Source organism: Typha latifolia, chromosome 2, assembly GCF_019914945.1.
Source record: "Typha latifolia isolate L0001 chromosome 2, TyphaL0001v2, whole genome shotgun sequence".
Lineage (NCBI taxonomy): Eukaryota > Viridiplantae > Streptophyta > Magnoliopsida > Poales > Typhaceae > Typha > Typha latifolia.
The window spans coordinates 16,502,354-16,525,800 of record NC_133087.1 but is presented as its reverse complement, the minus strand read 5'-3'; the positions used below and the strand labels follow the sequence as shown (position 1 = coordinate 16,525,800).

The window sequence follows — 23,447 nt, the reverse complement described above, 5'->3', positions numbered from 1 at the left end:
TCATCACAAAAATATATAATATGAAGTGAAGAAGAAAAAGGAGCATATTTTGGCCCATGCAGGTCTCGAACCTGCGACCTTCGCGTTATTAGCACGACGCTCTAACCAACTGAGCTAATAGGCCGGATGAAAATTTTGGAATTTTTTTCCTATCAGAACTTTATGCCTACAAAAGCTGAATACAGAAATTGGACAACGAATGCTTGCTGGGAGACAATACCCATGAGCCTAATGAAGAATTAGACGACTAGAATAAAGCAGCAAGCCGCAAATAGAACATGACCCAGACAGTATCACAAATTTATAAATTCCAAGATAACCTAAATGAGAGGAGCAAAGAACTATATATAAACCCAGCTCTTGAAACACATCAAAATTTGATTACCAAGCAAATTACAATCTAAACAATCGGGCTTTTACAATATCAAGAACAAACACTAATGGTAGTACTTTCAGTTTCTCCTTAACATGGAATCAAAGCAAAACACATCTCCATTCCTACTGAGTGATAACACCATTAAACAATAGCATTAGCAGCACTCGCAATCCTGGGCCACAAATCGGCGCACTCCTTTCCTATGGGTCCAGTGATTGCAGAACCTGCAGGAAGGAGAAGAGATGAAATTAGTGACTACTACTTGTAATTCTAGGCTTACATTGGATCATTTAACAACTGCATAGATGCAGACATCTAGCATATAGAATGATGTTTACTACAGCCTACCTTTCATTTCTCCCTTGGGATTCACAATCACTCCTGCATTATCTGCAAAATACATAAATTTAAAGTGATTAAATATGCTGATTGAGACAAATGCAGAAATATTTTTAAGGTGCACCACCTGCATAAGATTTAGAAACAGGACTCTCTCAGGAAAAAAAAGGCCAGAATTTTTTTAAACAATGACACTACCCAGAGGGATCTTCAGATGAACTCTCAATGAAACATGCAAATCTATCAGCTTCATTAAAAGGGAAAACACAGTAACAATCACCAAAGAGATAACGGAAGAAAAAATAAGAAAAAAGAGGTAACTGGAACGAAGGTTAGTGGACAATTGTATAGCAGGAAGAAAACACATGCACATATGTTTGTCTCATGGCCAGTCCCAAAAGGTAATAGCAGCGATGCCGCTCCTCAAGGCGATGGAATATGAGACTGCTTTCAGATGGATGAACCCCTTGATTAGTCCAAGAGCCATCAACATCCGAAGGGCTTGCTATGCAACGTTTACCTAGGAATTTGCAAACATGAGAGGGTTTGCTCCAGCAAGTAGAAGGAATTTTGGTCCTCCCGTCACCACCACATGGAATATTAGAATAGTTAGCAGTCCCTTGAAAAGGCAAACATGTTCGAGATATACAAAATTCAGATTATCTTCTCTTATGTTGGAGAAGCACGTAATTGTAGAAGCAGAATTCAAAATAATATCTCTAGAAAAGACATGAACAGATTTTTTAGAAACAACAACAATGGTCAAAATCTTCATCAAATTTGACTTGTTCTTTGAAGATGCAAACACTGTCAGCTTCCTCAGGATACCGAAAGAGACAACACTCACCACAAAGAATATCAGAAAACGAAAGAAAAAAGAGATGAAATGAAGTTCTGTCGAAAATTGTAGAACAGGAAGAAAACAAGCGTGCAAATGATATGTTTGTCTCATGGCAAGTCCCAAAAGGTAATAGCAGCAACGCCGCTCCTCAAGGCGATGGAATATGAGACTGTTTTCAGATGGAGGAACTTCTTGGTAAGTCCAAGAAGAACCATCAACATCAAGGCTTGCTATGTGACGTTTACTTAGGAATTTGCAAACATAACCAGTTTGCTCCAGCAAGTAGGAGTTTAAAACCTCCCGTCAACTTAACTCAAAAGATTTTGAAGAGCTAATATGAGTAATCTCCTAAAAAGGCAAACACTCTCTGAGAAACACAAAATGTCAGATTTTCCAACAAATTTATAGTCCTCAATTGAAAATTCAAAACTTAAATTGAAAGAAGGAAAAAAATAGAGAAACTTAATAAATAGATGTAAATGGAACGAGCAGATTTTGTTCAATGGACAGTACCAAAAGGTTCTGCAGCAATGCTGCTCCTCAACACCATGATATGAGACCACTTTCGGGTGAATAAATCGTGTTGCAAAGATAATTATTTCCAAGAAAAAGTCATCAATATCCAAAGGCTTCTTTTTGAAGTTTAGGCAGGAATTTACGAAGACATTTAACGTATTTCAACCCAGAAAGATTCCTTGGCTACAAGGAATAACGTAAGAACCTGCCAGCTTAAAATTGATATATATACTATTTCAGATAGAGACAATTTTCTCTAACTCAGCATGAAGATCAACAACAATAAACAAATAAAAATTGTTTTGGTGATTTCAAACAAAGAAGAAATGATTAGAATACACTGCAAGTTCCAAAATCATACTAAATGTGACAAAAAAGAAAACGTTTACCAACTTAATCGTCCTGAATAAATATTTCATATAACAACAATCAGAAGCTTGTTTAACCTACAGAATACACAAGCAAAGAAAGAAAATTAGATCTATTAAAGATATATTACCTTCAAAGTACATGTATACGCCGTCCTTTCGGCGCCACGGCTTGCGCTGCCTCACGATGACGGCAGGCATGACCTTCTTCCTGAGATCAGGCTTCCCCTTCTTCACAGTGGCCATCACCATGTCACCCACGCAAGCGGATGGGAGCCGATTCAGGCGACCCTTGATCCCCTTCACCGATATGATGTAAAGGTTCTTCGCACCAGTATTGTCGGCGCAGTTCACGGTCGCCGCCACCGGAAGACCCAGTGACATCCGAAACTTGTTTCCAGCCGACCCTCCCCGTCCTAATAAAGGATCACAAAATAGCATATGTATCACAAAAGATCATAAGATCAACTGATAAAAAAACGAAACCTTAACAACGTCATGTAGTTCTACGTTCGATTCAGGATCGATCGTTTGGGCACCCATCAGAACTGCCACAAAAACCACGATCTGATCACAGGAAACCCTAAAGAGCGGGATGGAGGAATGTGATTTACCTCGCTTCGACATAGCGGCTCTTCGAGAGTTTCGGATAGGGGAGGATCCGTGACTCCTTATATAGTGGCTCCTAGGGTTTAAGGTGCACCAAATGACTGAATTACCCTCGCCAGCAATGCAGTTAAGCCTTTTTATTATTATTAAACTACTGATAATTCTCACATAAACCTTTTTATTTATCTTTTATAACACTTTGGCCCTTAAATCATCTAATTCTCACAACAGAACACCACAAAAGAGACTTTAAAGCCAATATAAAAAAAAAATCCTTGTAGATGGAATGGAATAGATACAAAGGAGGTAAGTAAGTTGTTATTAAATAAGAATCATTGGTGCAGTTATAATAATAGTGGATAACAAAATCCGAGGAACAGCGAACTAAGGGTGAGCTTGCACTGAACTCTTCTTCCAAGCTTTGTAGTTTTTCCTCTCGAGCATCTTCTCCACCTCTTCGAACGGCAAGCCTTTGGTTTCAGGCACAAGGAAGAATATGAAGACCAGCGCCACGGCGGAGACGCCGCAGAACAAGAGGAACGTGGGAGCTGTGCCTAGAGCCTCCGTTAAGCTCAAGAACGTCTGGGTGACGATGAGATTAGAGACCCAATTGGAGACCGCCGCAATACCACCACAGAGACCCCTAAATTTAAGAGGGTAGATTTCCGAGTTCACGATCCAAGGAACGGTACCCATGCCGGGGGAGTAGGAGATGATGTACGCCGCCAGAGCAATCAGAGACAGCCATCCAAAGTTGCTGGGGCAACCTTGAGTGTACCACTCCCGATGGCCCGCATGGCAGACGCCTTTTACTGCGTCATTCTTCGCCAAGCATGCACCAGGAAGAAGCTTCAAACAAAAACAAAAACAAAAACAAAAAAGTTAAAAAGAGATCAAAAAATAATAATTATTTATCTCAACTCAAATATATATCTAATGCGTACTTACTTTGTTGCCTTCGTGAGCGCAGAAACCGCATGCAGATGAGGCTTTTAAGCAGTCGGTGCATTTCCATATGATTCCTGAAGCAGGGTTGAAATCGGGGCACGTGGAGTTGCCAAAGAATTGAGTCTCTGCGTCCCCGACGGCCGGCGAATGGGTGGCGGCTCCGAAGAAGACGCCGCTAAGTAACGCGAGGCAAGTAATGATTCCGACCAAGCTGAGAAGCATCAGACGCCTCCTCCCGACTCTGTCAACGAAGTAGATACTAACGATAGATCCGAAGGCGTTGAGGCCAGAGGTTATGAGAGACAGCGCCAGTGCAGTACTGTTGGAAGCAAAACCAGCCAGCTGAACTATTGTAGGACTGTAATACATAACCGTGTTGATGCCTACGAACTGCTGCGCAACCTGGCAAAGAATGCCTGCCACGAGCCCTCTGCGGACTACTACGCTACTCAATGCTTTCCTCAGTTTACCGATTAAGCCATCCTCTGCGATAGATCCATCCTCGGCTATCTCAGCTTCGATCGATTCGCGTAAAGCCTCGATTTCTTTGTCAACTTCATCAGAAGGGTATATCTTCCGTAAGATCTCTGCAGCTTCCTCTTTTCTATTCTGTTCAATGGAATCAGATACATGTTGTGATACTGTAACAGCTGAAAGCAAATTAAAAGGTAAGAAAAAGAGTATGACTGACCTTTCTATATAGCCACCTTGGTGATTCTGGGAGCATCAACATCAATATAAACTGCACGAGAGCAGGAATCCCTGCAACACCGAGCATCCAGCGCCAAGTTCCCGGTGCCTGAATTCAAAAGAATCCACATTTGTAAGTTTAATTGTGATTAAAAATAAGGAAGGAAAGGAAGTTGGGAAACACCTTAGTGAAAGCCAGATTTATAAGGTAGGATAAAAACTGGCCTCCTGTAATCAGCAAGCCATTAGTGCTGACAAGAGCACCTCTAATTCTAGCAGGAGAAGCTTCAGATATGTAGAGTGGAGAAGTCATGGAAGCCATCCCAACTCCAAGACCCACAAAAATCCTCCCAAGGATTATAATACCAGGAATTGGTGCAGCAGCCATTATTATAGCACCTATAAAGAACAAGATATCGGCAAGTATAATGGAAGGTCTCCTTCCAAATCTGTCATTCATCCAACCACCAAATCCAGCACCAATTATAGCTCCCGCAACTGCCATGCTCACGATTGTTTCCTATTATTACATTAATATTACAAGTTTTGAGATCTATCTTTTTCTGTCTGAAAGAATTTTTGCAAGTTTCAGCAAGTACCTGCAGGACGGTGCTCCTTCCAACTGAGCTGAAATCATCTCGAATGTACAGAAGTGCGCCCGATATGACGCCTATATAGATTGTTTGTTAATCAAAAAATAATAATTAAGAATGTAATCTGATCATAAGGAAACAAATGAATCAAAATATGTCTGTCTACCTACCTGTGTCATAACCAAAAAGAAGACCACCAATGCCGGCAGAAAATGCGAGACGAAGAATGTAAGGCTGCTTCCATGTCAAATGGAGGCATTCCTTGAATTCAGTTTTGTCTGCTTTATGAGGACCCCCTTCCATTTCATGCAACAGAAGCTATATGTATATAATATCTCTGCAACCTTCAAATTTCAAATATAAATAATACTATGTGACCACTGGAATATTAGAAGACAGCCAACATAACTGCATATTTGGACAAATCAAAACAAGGAAATAGATATGGATACATAAAAGCAAGATTGTTTTTATAAGAGGAGTTGGGAACATGCTACTGTCAGCATATAAGCCTTTTAGAACAAGTTGATCAAGTGAAAGACTATTAAACCATGCATTTCTTAATTCAGCAATGGAAAAGAGAAGGAAATTTGATACTCTTTGCAGAGAATAGTGTAAAGCATCAATGAATAGGATAAAATTCAAAGCAACACCTTTCTGGCTCAAACAATGCTAGGAGGAAGAATGAAAAGAATCAAATTCCTATAACCCCAGCAAACAACAATTGAAGTTAAAAGAAAAAAGATGGGAGATTCCTATAACCACTCAAACTGACTCATCCTTGAAAAATAGAACCAGCTCTCTCATGATATCAAAACATTATTCATCTCTCCATGAAAACCCATGGCTTTCCGGCCCCAAGATAGATATGGAACAACACTACAATAAACAGAGGTCAAGCCCTCCTAAATAACAACACAAGTCAAGAAACCCATCAATCTATACCATTTCGTTTGTTTCAATATGTTGCATTTTCATGTTATATTCATCGTCGTTAATACGAATTAACTGCACAATATATATATATATAATAAAAATGTGATAATGACACATAATCTTAAAAAATTAATGATATTTTATTAAACAAATTAACCCAAAACAACTAGGAATGAGGAAGTATGCAACCTGACTTAGGAATGAGGAAGTAACTTAAGAATATATAAGAAGAGAAGAGGCATAGGTTGGGCCTCATTAATAAATTATCACACTGAAGGTAATTACGGAATATATAAAAGTTTGGTTAAGATAGAAACAAATTCTCATGAAATTACACATCAAATCATATGATTTCGGAATCATTCCAAATCAATTAAATTCCTCTTATTGAGACATTCCAATCATTGAATTCTAAATCCACATAAAAAAATAGACAAGAAGAAACAAAACCCAAGTCTCCAAATCCTACCAATGTGCTTTCTTCCACCCCGAAACAAGTCCTTGACCTCTGAAAACTCTCAAGAACCTCTTGCGGGCTCGGATGCCAAGCCCTCAAGATTCGAAAGTTTGAGAGAGAGAACGCCAAAGTAGAGAAGATGATTGAATTATACCAGAAAGCAGAGGTGGGTCGGAGAGACAATTAATAATAATGATGGTTCCTTTCAGAAATAGCAAATTATAGCTGTCATTGTTGGGCTGCCATTGGCGGTCGCGAGATAAGCTTCTGGCCTGGCTCAGGAGTTCCAATTCCGGAATGAGTTCACTGATGATGGAGTCGATAATTTCGTTCTTATAGCTGTTTATTTTTTTTTATCCCGCTTAAAAATGAGTATAATTAGTTAAGCAGTTATTAAGATCTTATCCACTCTGAATAATTCATGGGTTAAGTCCTATTTATCATTGGATCTAAAATCTAGTAAAATTGATTAGAAACACCCCTTCGGTATCGTTCATGCCCTATTTTCTGCACATTTTTTATCCCGCTATTTTGGTTTTAATATATTAAAAATACCTTGAATTTTATTAAATTTACCAAATACTTTATCAGGGTGGAAATATAAAAAAGCCCCAACATTATTTTTAAGGACTTGTAATAAGGTAGATGCCATGAATGAAAGGAGATTTTTTTTTTTTTTATCATCGAGGAGTTTAAAGACTAGATATTGGCTGAATAAAAGATAAACCCTCCGCACTACCGAGTTATCAACCGAATCGAGTTAAACTACCAAACCACCAAATAATTTATCCACAATATTATTTTAGGGTTGGAGTCGAACCCATGACTACCTTGGTCATGGAGAAGGCACCTACCAACTCTATAATAAAAAAACCCCTACATTAAAGAGTTTTTTTTTCTAATGGTTTAAGTCTTACCTAATTTTTTTTCACAAATTCTTTTTTCTTTTATCAAATAGAACAAAAGTATTTTAGTTCTATTTAGATTAATATTATTATAATTCCAGATTTACTCCTACTATCTTATTATGTAGAAAGTCTTAAATAAAATAAATATTAGTTTAGATAAAATAGAATAATTTTATTTTATTAAGCTAATACGAGTTTAAATTAACTCGAGAGTTATTTTTAATTATTATTATTATTTTTAAAAATGATGGTTTTAGAAAAAGGTAGAGTCGAACCATAAAACAACCCTATATTATATAGGGTTTTATTTGCAAATTTCCCTATAAAAAAATGTAGGGTGTTTTTATCAATTCTCATAAAAAATCTGACGGCCGTGTTATCGGATCCGATATCAGCAGCTGCGTCCTATGGATCGGATCCGAAACTATATCCGATCGGATTCGGATCTTGCTTGACTTTGATCAATCCCAGCCGCCCATTTCCGATCGAGCCATTCCTCGCTAATACATCACAGTAGACAAGTCCGAAGTCATTCCTTCTTTTCCTCTCGTCGCTGCTTCGTTCGCGAGCAAGAAGCGATTTCGTATCTCATCACTTCGCGCCGTGCGGCGCCGGCGAGGTAACAACTCGGACTCTTTGTTCTCTTTCTTTCGCGTGGGTGGATTCTCGGATGATTAATTTCTATCTGGGTTTTGGTGTCGAAGATAATAAATCGGTCTTTTTTAGGGTTTCTAAATAAATTTCTGAGGAAGTAGGGTGTAAAATTTTCGTTTAGGGTTGCGAAGGTTTATCTATGTTGTGGTGATGAGATGCGGCTGCTTCTGGTTGGGCCTTTTGTACTGATTGTCTGGATGGGCGTCTGTTCACGCCTTTACTTCGTTAGTGGCATTAGATACTAGAGATTAAGGAGAGGCACACGATTTCTAGTTGTTCTTGGGAAACTTGGGATCTTCTGCGGCCCATTCTTCTTTTTAATAGAATTCTCAATACTCTTGTCATGATGAGATTACCATTGTTCAATTACAGTAGGAAAATGTCTATTTGATATCAATTTGGCCTCTAAATTTCTCTTTTTTCTGTTTGTTTTTGTTTCTATGCTTTAAATTAGGATTAAATTAACTGCGAAAAAAAGATATTTTATTTTGCTCCATGTGGACTCCTTGACATTGAAAGGGTTCATTTGCATTTTTGCCTTCCATTGTAGAGTTTTGGAAGGAAATTTTGGCAGCACGACTTGCTTATAATTGGATGATCTTGCAATAGTTAATGTATGGTATTTGCATCTGAGCGAGATGAGTAGGATAAATAGGAGTAAGGGGACAAGCGAGAGAAGTTCCAATGAAGGCACATCAGCTCGTACAAGGCCTTTTAGCTTTGAGAAGATTATGTTGCACCGGAAAAAGAAGCTCAATCCTGAAGAAATAAAAACTGATCTTAGGGAATCATTTGGAAATGACGGTGATGAAATTCTCTCAGATCATATAAAGCCTGAAAGGACAGATACGAGCATGAAGGATCTGAAATATATGGGAGCTAAAAAGGAAGATCGCTTGAAGAGTACAATTGGTTCTGAATATGTGAAAGGAAAATCCAGCAATACTGAGAGAGGTAGAGACAGAGAACGCATGGACGAAAAGAACAGTCATATCAGGATAAGAAATGATAACAGGTCAGGAGCTGCATATGAGAAACTATCTGAGAGGAAACAGCAAAATGAGACAGCAGTAAAGGATATAAGTATGGAGAGAGATCGGAAGTCTACAAAGGAGGGAAAAAGAAAGAGCCATGGCCATAATGATGGGAAAATCAGATCAGAGATTGATGGGTCCAGTTCAAAGAAGCACGGCTCTGGAAAAAGTCGAGATCTAGATTATGAAGAAACAAATGATCGGAGGAAGGTACATTCAAAACCCCACTATGAAGAGCTAAGGTCAAAAAGAAGAAGATCTAGGAGCCGAGAATATGATCGAGAAAGAGATAGAAGGTCTGTATCATCATCACCAAAGGCACATAAGCGCCCCTACCATGGGAAAGATTACGCTGAGTCACTGTTTGAATCATTTAAAGAAAAATCAAGGCGGAGATATTCTGAAGTTGACAGGAATAGATCTTCTGGGAATGGTGGGTATGCTAGTGGGCATCACCGGAAACATGATAGTAGACTTGGTGGCTACTCTCCAAGGAAAAGGAAAACTGAAGCAGCTGTTAGGACACCATCTCCAACAGTTCGTTCCCCTGAAAGGAAAACATCCACATGGGATCAGCCTCCAGCGGGATCAAGCAATCCCGGAGTAGGATCCAAAATTGCCAAATTCCAGCCACCTTCAATTAAGATACATGAGATGCCGTCTTCTATTTCAGTCACACCAGTCACAGTAAAACCACAGTCTGCACCTTCGCTTGAGACTGTGTTAACAGCAAAGAATGCATCTATAGATTCAGTACAGCTTACACAGGCAACCCGCCCACTGAGGAGACTTTACATAGAAAATGTGCCAGTATCTGCCTCTGATAAAACAGTGATCGACTGCCTTAATGATTTCTTGTTGTCATCTGGTGTTAATCATATCCAAGGAACTAAACCATGCATCAGCTGTATTGTAAGTCGGCTACTCTCTCTCTCTCTCTCATTCTTTTTTTGTTTTTTGCTTTTGCTTTTTCTGAAATTGTTACAAAGTCCATCATGTCTGATAATCTCCTTCTCGTCATCCGTATCTATTTATTGCAGATAAACAAAGAGAAGTATCAAGCGCTTGTTGAATTTCTTACACCAGAGGATGCTACAGCAGCTCTTTCTTTCGATGGGAGATCCCTCTCTGGATCAATTTTGAAAATTAGACGCCCTAAAGATTATATTGAAACAGCCGTAAGATTTCTAATCACTCATTTTGTTTCTTTCCTCTTTGTTACTCTGCATTTAATGTTATTTGTTGTTTTCTTGTTAGAAGTTTTAATTTGGTTTTAATTTTAACTATTTCAAAGTTTTTCTTTTACTTTTTGTGCCAAATTTCACTTCTTAACTGTTATTTTGGTTTAAATAGGTTCATTTTAAACAAGTTGTGGAATGTTTTGATAGATTTTTCCTTTTTCTGTTTCTTTCCATTTTGTTCTCTGCACGAACTCTTAAAGGTTTGGAATCATGTCTAGGTACAGCTAGCATACTGGATCCATGAATTACATTATTCTTTAACCAAATGGGGCCTTAGTCTTGGGCCTATGTAGGTGACCTTTTGGTTTTGCAAATTTTCCTCTTTTTTACTTGATTGTGAAGTTACTATTAAGATATTCTTAGTCAATTGCTTGATATATATTTGGATGATAATATAAAAAAATATGGTCCAAGTATAAAGATTCTGTTTTGGTTTATTTTTCATTGTTGTGCTATGTGAAATGGGAATAAAAAACATTAAAAGTAATGTATCATTTATTTGATAAGGGTAGAACATAGAGATCTAGTTGTGTTTATATACTACCCCTTTCTAGTCTGTAGAATATACTTATCCTAATGCTGGTCTATGTAAACATTAGCACAAGCTCCTACATCTAATGCTCTCTCTTGGCAAATATGACCATAGTACTTTGAACTTTGCATCACAGCCAATGCATGAAAGTGAACGAAGATTCATTCAAGTTGCTGTTGACACATAAAGCACAACTGCTGCTGCCTCAATATGACAAATTTTTTACTACCTACTTGTGATATCTAATTTTATGTTGTCATAACTGTGCATTAACGTCTCTGACTTATTGATTTAGAAAATATGTACTGAGTGTAATATGATATAAATTTTCTTCGTGGAGAATGTGAAGTATGTGTATAGTTCTCCAAATATGTATAGAACCATAACGAGTACATTTTGTAGACATTTTCGGTGGATACAATATGCATTGCTATCTTGCTCATTCTTATTTTTCCTTGAAGAGTATGCTACAGTACCACTTTATATGTCTGTAATGTAATGTCTATAATGATAAAAATTTGAGAAAAGGCCTTAATTTTTATCATGCTCAGAAGTTCATTCTCATACTTTTAACATGTGCAAATTGAAAAGATATGATGCAATAATTTCTCATTCGCCATTTTATTAAATTACTATAGTGATAACTTACCATTATTTTAGATATATGATTTAAAACTTGTCATGCTAGAGTTCATCTTCTTAAATGACATTGTTTTTTCTTTCATGGAACTCTTGTACTTTTTAGTCATTGGAAAATTTCCTAACAGTTTTGGTTCTGCAAGACATGATATGTTTTGTATATTAGATGAAATCATATCTGATGGTCATGTTGGAATCTTTCAACTAGGGTATTTTAATTTGGTGTGTCATAATCCGCATTCAGGATTGTGACAGAGGGAGGACATTATAGAGCAGACTTCCAGGTGTAGTGGAACATTCATATCATTGCTGCTTATTTCAGAACTGATTTCTGGTGGCTGATTTAGACTCTTGCTAGAGTCCTTCTGGTGACTCATTGTGGTGCTTGCTTTAGTTTCATGGCAAACTTGGCCCTGCTGGAGGCTATATTATTTTAGAGGTTGAGTAAATGTAGAACTGTTGAGGATTTTATTGAGCTATTATTTGCAAAAGTACATTGCAATTCCATTGCATTTTCTTTTGTTATGGTTGGGACATCTAAATTCTCAAATGTTTCTTCTTTTTATTCTTTTCTCACATAACAATCTGGTGTAGGCATGCTCTAGCAGCAATTATCATAAAACTTTCTCAGTGTATTCTTTTGTCTTCATGCACCCATATCATGCAATGGAAGGTGCTACAATGCTACACTGCGCCATTATCACATGGCGATGAAGTTTTCCCTTTTAAATTACAGTTCTTTTCTTGTAGCTTTCATGTTTTGCAGTATATTTCTTTTCTTCTGAATATCAAGATTTTTCTCTTACTGTTATAGTTTTGATATTTGTTGTCAGATTTGTTTAAGAAAGTAAGCATAGTGCATAAAACATTTATGCCCAAAATCCATTTTGCAGAAATATTATTTAGCAGACATAGATCTACTTTGTAATGAATCTTGAGTTGCCTAAAATATTGAAGGTCCTTCAAATTGTTCTCATTAAGTCATATGAAATTTATGGTAGGAAATAGATCATCCAAGTATCCATGTCCAACCTTATCTAAGAAGCTTTACTAGATCTATTAAACTCAACCACTCAATCTTATATATAGTAACTTCATGGTTGCTTTTGCTTAAGAATAACTTTGAATGGTGACTTAATATCCACTTTTTCTTCAGAAAATTGATCCCTCATTTTCTTTTTTGCATTTATAAGCATTTTTCTCTTATACAATATATGTCTTAGACTTTCTCTTTGCCGGTGTTTTACTGAGTCCTTTCATTTTATACCTTAGCTTCTTGAAAACTTTAGTTATATTATTATACTCTTGATGGCACAATCTAATCTTAGTCTAACTATTAGTCCAACTTTTAGACATTGAACATGTTTTTTGTAATTATCTCTTTGTTTGTCATTTGAAATCTTCACAAAGAGTTCCATCCATAACGCAGTATGACATTCCAAAAGGCGGATAGGCAGACAATTTTGAATGTAACTTCTTTCATAATTTATTAACTTATTTCATAATTGTGGACATGCAGTATGACATCTTTTTGTTCCACCCATAATGTATTTTAACATTTGATTTGGTAGTCCTTTTATTGTTTGTGTTGACAATAGTGCCCCTAAATTTTTTTTCAGCTAGATTTGGTTAGTGATCATGTACCGTGTTTTCAGACAATATTTTATTTTTGTGCAGACGGCAACTCCAGTGAAGCCGGTGGAAGAGGTTAAAGTAAGTACTGATGACATCTGGATTTGTCACTTGTTACCTATCAGCGGATGCATTTCCTGTATAGTTGTTTGTTTCTGTAGTCTAACATTTTGTTTCCTTGTGGCTTGTACTGTCTCCTTGTTGATCGTTTTATTTCCTTTACAAGGTTTTCAGACTATTCCTATTTGCTTGCAGACTCCAGTTCCAGAGAAACCGGTAGAAGTGGTTAAAGTGATATCAGATGTTGTCAAGGATTCGCCTCGCAAGGTACTCGTTCAGAGTGATGGCAATATGTCTTAGCTGATTCATCTTATTATACTTCCAGCCATTATATAATGGATGCTAGTTGTCTGGATAAATGATACAGTTAGACATTCATACTCCATGATACCATCATCTGCCTTCTAGATCTATGTGATGTGTAAGAACAATGTCTCTTTCCATTTCACCAAGTTTCTTCAATTCTAAAAGACGAGAAATCACTCGTCTGATAAAGTCAAAATGGAAAAGTGTAACACACAGAGAAAATTGATAACAATGGCGAAATTGATATAGTCTAAGTGTGTGCTATTTAGACTATCATTGGCATGTGGCATAAAAGAACAAGTTCACATGTTCTTACCATAATCCAGTGGCTCCTAGCATGAACTTTTCTTGTACTGAAGTTAGTTTAATGAATATTAAGGTAGTATGTTATACCTACCATCAAATGTTAGGAAATATGAACTAACACATGCTAGTTTAACTATCATCCACCTTTCAAAGAACAAGATGTGATCTGCATGTGTATAAGCTAGATTATAATGAGTTTGTTACTATTTGAGACGTGGTTCTTCAATTTAGGAGGGTGAACAGCACATTCACTTCATCCTTCAGATAAATTCTAGCTATTCCCCAATTACCATGTAGTGGCAGTAGATTTTCACCACCAGGTCTTAAAATTCCTATTATATCTCATAATGTGTTTCCTGTATTTTTTTTAAATATAAAATTAGTTCTAACACTAAAACTATGAGGATGCTCTCCATTCTATTAAATGTGCAGGAGTTTCTTCGTTCAATCATGTATCATGTAAGGGTTGAAAAATGCCAGATTTATATATTGTCATTTTTAATTACTTCTCCTTTTTAGAAGTCTCTTACACTCATAGCCATTTCAAAATTTGCCTTAGCATTTCGTGGAAGTTCTACTGTCCTTATTCTTGACAGGAGAACAAAATTTATTGAGCCCAGAACCTTAAAAAGAAAACTGCTTTAATTTTGATGTATCATTTGGCATTGCTTGTTTAGTTATATCTTTTTGGGTATTTAATCTTTCAGCTGTGATATTACATAGCTTGTTTTTACTTATTGTTGCAGATTTTCATTGGCGGAATCTCTGGAGCTCTTTCATCTCAGATGGTAAATTGCAATGTGATCATTATATATGAATATTGTCCTTTTGACCATACTTGTTATGAGCAATGAACATTGGATTTTTTAACTGTTGTAATAAATAAAATTTACTCATTACCTCCCATCTACTTACAATTGTCTCTTGTTTTCTTTAGCTGATGGAAATTATTAGTGCATTTGGGCCTTTGGCTGCGTACCGCTTTGTGTATAACGAAGAGCTTAATGGGCCATGTGCATATTTAGAGGTACAGTGTGCCAAAATCTTCTAGAATCTGAAGTTCTTTTGTTTCTTCTTTCATGTGTACATTTTAGCTGACCAATGGTTGCTTGGATATCAGTATGTAGACAGCTCCATTACTTTAAAGGCGTGTGCTGGACTGAATGGGATGAAGCTGGGTGGACATGTCTTAACAGCACTTCAGGCTCTTCCTGATTCTCCTGAAGAGGAGGTATCTCTAGTTTTGGGTTCGTTGTATCATTTGCATTCTTGCAGATCGTCATTCAAGTTTGATCTTACTTAAATGATCCATTAGTGAACTTGTTTTCTCAGGGAAATTCTGAAGTTCCTCCATTTTATGGTATTCCTCTGCATGCTAAACCCCTTCTTGCTGATGCTACAAAGGTCCTGCAGCTAAAAAATGTGGTACATTCTATTCATAAGTCAACTTAATGTTAAAAACAAATTTTCTCTCTTTTAGCATGCAAAACATGACACAACTTACCTTAAAGTTATTGTTGACTCTCATATATCCCTCCCTACCTTTCGAAACTCTAACCATATCATATCTTCCTTTCTGTTTAGTTTGATCAAGATGAACTTTTGCTGTTATCCGTACCAGAACTGGAGGAAACATTGGAAGATATTCGTCTAGAGTGTGCAAGGTGCGTAATGTTCATTTGATTCTTCTTAAACTTATCTAAGTCATTTTAACACTTTTAATATGACTACAGATTTGGAATTGTGAAGTCTGTGAATGTTGTAAGGCAGACTTGTAGCTCTAGAACTGCCACTGATGCTGCTCAAACGGAACTAAATGGTGGATTGGCCGGCACTGAGTCCAGAACGGAAATTGGTAGTCTGAAGAAAAGTGGAGATGCACCAAACAAGAATGGAGCTGAAGAACACCAAGCTATTGGGGGTGTTCCTGAAGACAAAAGAACTGATAATACTGTGGAGCTAGTAGAGAATCTTGAGAGGAAAGAACCTGCAGACTCTTTTCCATCAGATGGGAATGTCGTGTGGGAGCCCTTGTTGCCTGATGGGTCTTCTGGGGATCAACAAAATGACAGTGTATATGTTGAAGAAAAGATAACTGGTTCTGCGAATGGCATAGTGTCTAGAAAAGCAGATTGCTGTACAATACAAGTGGCTGACTTAGAACATGCTGCATTGGGTAAAGCAGAGGTAGAGAAAGCAGATGGCTCCATGCCTTTGGAAATTTCTAGCTTTGACGTTCCCCGAGAAAATGAATTAGAGGAAAGCAGAAATGGTGGGAACAAATATGTTGATGACACCAAAGGCACTGTAGAAGCAGTTAAGACTGAAGTTGATTCTTCAGGTCATGATCTTGATGCTCTTTTACCTGGTTCTGTACTTGTGGAATTCACAAGAGAAGAGGCAGCATGCATGGCTGCACACTCTTTGCATGGACGGCTTTATGGGCAGCAGGTTGTGATGGCTGGCTATGCCCCGCATGATCTTTATCTTGCGCGATTTGGAAGATGAACATCAATATGCTGGCATCTTGAGACTTGCCAAGTCTTTATGTGATCTGGTGAGACTTTGTGGGGTTTTTAGTCCCTTAAACAAAAGAATACAGCACATAGGTTGGATTTAGATATACCTCCAGTTGGAATGGACGAGACGAGAGTTTCCCTCCATTCAGGCATCTCACACCATTGCATATTGCATACACCAGTCTATCAAATGATTTGAGAATTTGGGGAGGAGTCATGATTATTGTATGGTCCTGTACACTTAACAACGGTCCACTACATCGCTTAACTTGCTCCTATCTTGCTTGTATTTTTGAATCCCTCACTGATCTTTCCCTGACCTGGCAAAAATATAACATCGTCTTTCTATTCTCTCGCTGTACAAGAATCTGGAATTTCTGGGTCGATCTGAAGTGTCGATTAAATTGTATTGAATTAGGCTCGATAGCCTTGGATCTGCGAGAATTTTGACTATTGTTTTGATCAGATCTATGAAGGCATCCAGCATTGTTATATTCCCATAATTTGCCAGTTGAAAAGAATTGCATGCCATTATTAGTCTTAACGCCCGGGACATAGAAAAGTTTGAGCAACTAACGTAAAATTCAACATTTTTGTCTATCTTCCTTTTTAGATGTAACAATCCCAGTCTGCAAGGTCAAACTATATGAACAGCTAATGGCCTCAGTAGGATAATGCTAACTAGTGTAGACTGGTTACATTGAAGCAGAATGTGATATCCATCAGCAGCAGTACCAGGCAAAATTCCTAATCAGATGCACTGTCACCTTGATACAAGAGACTAACTTGATTTATATCAATTACATTATTTCGTCAAGGAAAACAAAAGAGATGATTGACCCCATAAAAGAACCTCCAGAATGATATGTAAAAAGAGTTACAGTTGATCTGGAGTGAAGAAGGTTGTCTTTCCCAAGTGTAACCCATCAGCTATATCTTACAAACCATTAGACTGCAGACACTTTGGGACCCTTAGATTTTATGACAGCAGAGGAAGAAGGGGCGGCTATCACCACCACCTCCCTTGCACCTCGACCCTCTGAAAATTCTAGGAAGAGATCATTGACGAACTAGCAAGAAGAAGAAACTGTGCCACGGCGAAGAACACATTTAAGAGTCCAGTTTCACCCACTCGTACTGACCGGGGAGCGGCAGCTCATTCACAGGGTCAAAGTTGTACCTACAAGATAATATCCATACAACCAACAGAAATATAAGTACTACATATTAAGCCATGGCTACAATGTGTTGACACAGCTATCTTCTTTTCGATAATCCAGATCAGTAGAAAATGAACACATTAAAGAAAGGGTAGCAGAACCACATACTTTGCCATAAATGTTCTTTGTTGGAGTTGTTCAGCAGCAGCAAAAAACTCTTCCATCTCAAGTGTAGTAGGGATGTTTCTATGGGTTGAATTCTGCATACTGCGGTTGGCAGCTGTTGATTTGGTTCTGGTTGTAGAACAAGGTGTGCTTATTTTATCTGAATCCCTTATCAGACTGCAAGGAGTGGTCTCCCTGACATTCCTACAAACAAATGCACATAAGACCTCCTTAGTCATGTCTGCATAGCTATTCTCATGGAAAATGTACAGCATATATATGACTCTATAAAAGTAATTTGAAAATAATACAATAAAGCATACCAAAAGAATGCCCTAAAAGCCCCAACATTTTCTTTCTGAGCAAAAGATGGACAGCTCAAGAGTTCCAAAACTAAAGTTATTGCTTATTCATATGGAATAGCTTTTATAGACAACCATGTCATCACAGACACTTACATTTCAATAAGCATTCAGATTAGAATAAAGCTTCTATCCTTTATGACAGACAACAATAACCTATAGTTAAGACTTCTTTTCCCCTTCAACATGCAGCAGCAAAAACAAAGCCAACAAAAACAGTACAACTACCAGTCAGACAATTCTGAGCTGAAAGGTTAAGGAAGAACTCCAGGAATTCAATGGCATGAGACAGCACTAATATGGGCCCAATCTACTGCTTAGAGGTGAAAAAAGTGGCAACCCTTTGAACATGGATAGCTTGAGGACCACATTACAAATCACTTATGGACAAGATAAGTTGTTGACGCCATTACACCACCTCAAAAAGGTAAAGTTCCAAAAGCAGAACATAACCAAATTATTGAACCATGTGCATGACTCCACTATCACTATCGATTTGGATAATGAATTGAGGTCTCAATAATTGGTGATCTAGGATTCCGGGATTTTCTTTCTTCTTTTCTCAACTGACTCTTTTGTGACACTTGTCAAGGGCCAAGATACACTGAGAGAGCCCACAGAGGAATCAATTAGAACATTGCCCCAGGATGACTTCACTTGTGAAAAAGAATTAACTTCTTCAAAGATAGGACCACAGTGAAGTACTTTGGGACAATGCATTGAAAGCTTTCAGCTTTACCATTCTAAAAACTGTAGCTGAAATGCCCATCTCATCAGGGGAGAGACACATGGTCAAAGAAAAAGAGATCTCTTTAATTAATCAAGTAGCCAAGGCCCACATAAAGTATAGCCTCTGCAGGGGATATCAATAGAGCTTTCAACTAGAAGCACATTAAAATCACAAGAAAAGAAACATCAAACTTTTCATTACAGCAGCCAGAGTATGTTGATGAACTTTACCAGTAAGTTAAATGTGGAATCTCTAGAAGACTATTTGGCACTCGGAAAGCATTCTAACAAATAGAGGATGAGCATTCAGTCCAGAGAATTATCCCTCTCCAATCAAAGCAAAATGCATACACACTTGTATACTTCAAGGACAATTTAGGAACAAAAGAGCAAGTAAAGGTAAAGAACAAAGCTTTCTAAAGAGTAAAATTTTCCAACTAAAAGAAGCTTTCAGTGGGAGCGTTAAATGGTATGTCGAAGGTTTCAGGGACAACAAAAGCTGCAAAGCCGGTGAAGAAAAGATACACGAGAGAGGAAAGGAGAGCAAAAAGAAAAGATCTTTACAAAAAGAGCGAAATTTCTAGGACACCGCCAAGGAAATCTAAAATAAACAAGAGAGGAAGGAGAGCGAAAAGGAAAGATCTTTACAGAAAAACAAAGCCATTTCTAAGACACCGCCAAGAAAATCCAATGATTTCATTTCCTTAGCTCCAAACTGCTAATTATTCATTTTTAAGCACCGAACCTTAGAAGAAGCCTAATCCCAAACAAAAATTACCCAAAAAAGGAAGTCCTACGAACTTAAAACAAGAAGAACGGGGAAATCTACTTTGATTTGTCTGAAAGAAAACACAAGAGCACAGTAAATAAGAAAAATCTCGAAACCACTAAAAAACTGCCTTTCTTAAGTTTTTTTACCCAAGAATAGTGGCCAAAATCTCACCTTTCTCCCGCTTCTATCTCTAAAACATTCTCCCCGAACGACACTTCTATTTCCGGACACTCCTCCAACTCCGTCGCCGGATTCGAGCAACTCCTCACAGAGCCAGAACTCGCGGTTCTCGACCTCGAGCTCGCTTTTGGCGAAGTGGGCCTCGCTCCGCTGCTCTCCTTGCACGCCTCCTTGGCCTTGACAGCCGGAGGCAGCGGCTTTTCGAGGCGGCGGCTACGCAGCTCAAGGTAGGCGAGAGAGGATTCCGGAGAAGCGGGAGAAGAAGAAGAAGAAGAAGAAGAAGAAGAAGAAGAAGAAGAAGAAGAAAGATTCTGGAGTCGCTGGAGGGCTAGCGTTCGAGCTCGAGTGCGGACGCCGAGGGTTGTTTGATGCGAAATTTCCATGACGGCTACCTCGCCGGACAACTTGGCCTTGCGCATGTACCTGCCCATGGGAAGATATGAGCGCGGTGGGTTGGCAAAGGGGGAATTTGAAGGGGACCCAAGTGCTGAAAGCGGTGATCGAAAGGGAAAACGAGAGAGAGAGGGGGTTTGTTCTCTATTTGCATATAGAAGGTAAAGCGTAATCAGGAGAGAGAGAGAGAGAGAGAGAGAGAGAGAGAGATATTGGATAAAAAATAAAAAGTGCGCGAGAATATCGAAGGCTTTCTTTATTTCATTTTTTTTCCTTTTTTGCGTTATACTCCTTAAAGAGTACTTATTTACGTATAGTACCTTTTTTAGTATCCAAAAACTTATAATAAATATGAAAAATCTAACATATAAAGTTTCTAGATACACTTGTAGTAAATAAAAATATGTACAATCTTTCAGTGCATCATTAGATCACTGGCACATAAGAGAGATGTGACTTGACCTCCAAGTCATTGGATACTCTTCCATTATGGACAAGTGGAAAGATATCTTGGGTCTCTTCTGCCACCTCTCTCTCTCTCTCTCTAACAAGAGTTTAAATATCTCTTGCCAAAGATGAGTGGTGGTGAGTGTGGTATCCTGGCATCCACTAGTGCATTATTATCACAAATAAAGCTCTTAAAATTTGATAATATATTAAATAATATATATATATTATTTAAATTTAATTAATAATATTTCTTATGCGTTAGAAAATTTATTCAATCCTCTTTAATTTTATATTTAATAATATGAAAAATAAATAAATAATAGAAAGTATATTATTTTTTTAATAGAAAAAAAACTTAATTTATTTTATATCCCTTGATTTTACCACTGCTCACATTTATTAATTGATTAATTGGTCTTAAAGAGTGGCATTCAATGGGATGAGAAATCTTTTATTGAATTTGTCATCAAACTCTATAACATTGGTACTGAGATGTGCTATAAACCTCATTGAATGGAAATAAAATTTATAATGAGCTTTGTTGGACCAAAGCAGTGGCAGTTGTGGCACTGGATCCATCCATGGAAGTTTTTATGGCCTCACTGTTTGTTTTCTTGCCTGCTGCTGAGTGAGTGCTGAGAGGCTCCAAGTACAGGTGATCTTGCCCATTATTGGCATTACCCATGCTGCTTGTCTCTCAGCTTTACACACAAATGGGACCTCTTTGGACACTTATCAGGAGGAGTTAAAGCAATTCCCAATAATATATTTACACCTAAAACCTTAAATTATTTTCTGATTAACTAGCTTATTATTTAGTAATTTAATAGCTTGCACTGCAATGATAATTGGAGGGCCTATACACCACTTTATAGCAAAGTGTTTAGATGAAATTACTCAAATTTTATCATTTTATTTTATTAAAAGTATGGAAAGAAAGTTAGTCAAAAAAAAATTAGAAATTAATGATGGTATAAGGAAAGTAAATAACTCACTTCTTATTCTAATTTTTTTCATCCAAACATTATAAATTTGTAGACCTGGAGAAAATTGTCACTCTCTTTGTCTAATTTTTATTACACCATAAAGAATTATTTTTGGATAATGTTTCCTATGTCGTCATAATGGAGTTGGATTGGAATTAGGAAGGAGAATAGTTTTGCATTCATTGGGTGGGGTTGGGGAATGATACATGGGATCAAGAAGAACACCCACAGACACCGTTCAAAGATTTCCCGCCAAAAAATTCTCCGCCGAAACAACGACCGGCGTCCCAAATTTCCCGCGCGTTCCTCCGCACGTGCCCCCCGGCCTCCGCCTTTCCCGCCAAAATGGGAACCGAGAAGGTGGAGCCCAGTCAAATACGCGAGCCGATAATAATAATAATAACTTATTATTATTATTATTATTTTATGATGTCGGCGCGAATTTTGACGCAATCTCCTCGATTTCCGCACCCGACCCCACCTCTCCCCCGTACGTGCGGTGGCAGCTCCACTGGCCGGAGCAGGAACTTACTACAGTACGTTAGTCGGCAGCAATTGATTGGCTGCCAAATTGGCTAAACTTTATGTTAAAACCATTCTATTTAGGGTTAATCACACTTTAACTCCCTAAACTACTATTTTCACATTGCACCTTAGAAAAAGATTCTTAGTTTACTTTCTTTTCTTACCCAAGGGTTTATATAAATATATATATTTTTAATTTAGAGATTTTATATAGATAATCTTTAGAAATTGTAGGTAGAAAACTACGATAGTTAATTATCCCTTTTATTTAATAGGGTATACAATGTGGTGGTTAGGCCACATTAGTTACGGGAACATACTTCCCAACCAGCTACTTTCCAAATTGAAGCTCCAAAACTATGGAAGGAAAGATTTAAATATGAAACTAGGTAAGTTTCACCATTACAGTAAAATTATTATCCAGACAATAACTTTCAAGTGTAAGTTTTTCTTTTTCTTTTTCAATTCAATAGTTTATATGAAAGTTTGTAAACAATTTAAGTAGAAATTCTCTCTCTCTCTCTCTCTCTCTTCAAACACTTAGCAGTTTGTAATATTTAGTTTTTTTACGTAAGTAAGTCTGTCAAATTAAAAAGTAACTAATACTTAAATTTGTAGGTGAATTAACGGCATGAAATAAAAGTTTGAAAGACTTAAAATAATAATAATAACTCGGAAAAGATGGACTCAAAAGAGAGAAGCAAGCAACAAAGTGAAGGCACTTCCCATTTCCCAATGGGAAGTGGAGTGGACTCCCAGAACTCAAGAGAAACTACTCCTCGGCGGTGGTGCTCCATCTCTCCACCTCTCAGTGGACTTTGAAGTCTTCCAAAGCCTCCTTTCTTCTCCGATAAGTGTCAGAGATAGCAACAGTGAAATCCATGGATGCAACCAAAAAGGACTCCGTCTGTGTGTGTTCGTCCTTTGGGAAGCATGGGAATATTCATTTTTCTCTCCATGGAAACTATTGCTATAAAATACTGGTGAAACTAATGTTTTACTTTTAGATTAAAATAATAATAAATTTAGTATTTTATTCAGTTTATGTATAAGAAGAAACTCTTTTTTAGGTATTAAGTTTAGAGCGATCTATTTTGATAAAGAAAATCTAAATAAAGGCTAGTTTGGTTAAAAAATTCATGATTTGGGTGTTTTACCACTGTAGGTCTTAGCACTTTCCTCCTGGCCAGTGTGGCCATGAATGAGCTCAAAGCTTTGTCA

At 37.5% G+C, this 23,447-nt stretch overlaps 4 protein-coding genes and 1 non-coding gene across 6 annotated transcripts; 1 reads left to right on the top strand and 4 right to left on the bottom strand.

Annotated features, from left to right (window-relative positions):
* Positions 1–50: 50 nt before the first annotated feature.
* On the bottom strand, positions 51–124 carry TRNAI-AAU (transfer RNA isoleucine (anticodon AAU)). The gene has a single exon. It is a non-coding gene; the product is annotated as a tRNA-Ile (tRNA).
* Positions 125–360: 236 nt separating this feature from the next.
* On the bottom strand, positions 361–3,115 carry LOC140782786 (large ribosomal subunit protein uL14). The gene is made up of 4 exons (XM_073129563.1): positions 3,055–3,115; positions 2,572–2,856; positions 725–766; positions 361–600 (listed from the first exon to the last, which is right to left on the bottom strand). The coding sequence occupies exons 1-4, from the start codon at positions 3,065–3,067 to the stop codon at positions 518–520; spliced, it is 423 nt and encodes a 140-aa protein (XP_072985664.1). The 5' UTR covers positions 3,068–3,115; the 3' UTR covers positions 361–517.
* Positions 3,116–3,330: 215 nt separating this feature from the next.
* LOC140782783 (probable inositol transporter 2) lies at positions 3,331–6,958 on the bottom strand. Of its 2 annotated transcripts, none has more exons than XM_073129560.1 (7): positions 6,686–6,958; positions 5,451–5,624; positions 5,287–5,357; positions 4,872–5,207; positions 4,689–4,796; positions 3,998–4,606; positions 3,331–3,898 (listed from the first exon to the last, which is right to left on the bottom strand). In XM_073129560.1, the coding sequence occupies exons 2-7, from the start codon at positions 5,581–5,583 to the stop codon at positions 3,434–3,436; spliced, it is 1,722 nt and encodes a 573-aa protein (XP_072985661.1). In that variant the 5' UTR covers positions 5,584–5,624; positions 6,686–6,958; the 3' UTR covers positions 3,331–3,433. The 2 variants fall into 2 exon arrangements, with proteins under 2 accessions (XP_072985661.1, XP_072985662.1); XM_073129561.1 differs by having other exon boundaries at positions 5,451–5,617.
* Positions 6,959–8,081: 1,123 nt separating this feature from the next.
* On the top strand, positions 8,082–17,007 carry LOC140782782 (uncharacterized). The gene is made up of 11 exons (XM_073129559.1): positions 8,082–8,200; positions 8,786–10,181; positions 10,310–10,447; positions 13,359–13,394; positions 13,569–13,640; positions 14,732–14,773; positions 14,923–15,012; positions 15,106–15,216; positions 15,318–15,410; positions 15,570–15,649; positions 15,719–17,007. The coding sequence occupies exons 2-11, from the start codon at positions 8,874–8,876 to the stop codon at positions 16,491–16,493; spliced, it is 2,745 nt and encodes a 914-aa protein (XP_072985660.1). The 5' UTR covers positions 8,082–8,200; positions 8,786–8,873; the 3' UTR covers positions 16,494–17,007.
* Positions 17,008–17,248: 241 nt separating this feature from the next.
* LOC140782785 (cyclin-dependent kinase inhibitor 5-like) lies at positions 17,249–20,534 on the bottom strand. The gene is made up of 3 exons (XM_073129562.1): positions 19,864–20,534; positions 17,833–18,033; positions 17,249–17,684 (listed from the first exon to the last, which is right to left on the bottom strand). Exons 1-3 carry the CDS (start codon positions 20,301–20,303, stop codon positions 17,615–17,617), a joined length of 711 nt encoding a protein of 236 aa, XP_072985663.1. The 5' UTR covers positions 20,304–20,534; the 3' UTR covers positions 17,249–17,614.
* Between the last annotated feature and the right edge of the window lie 2,913 nt (positions 20,535–23,447).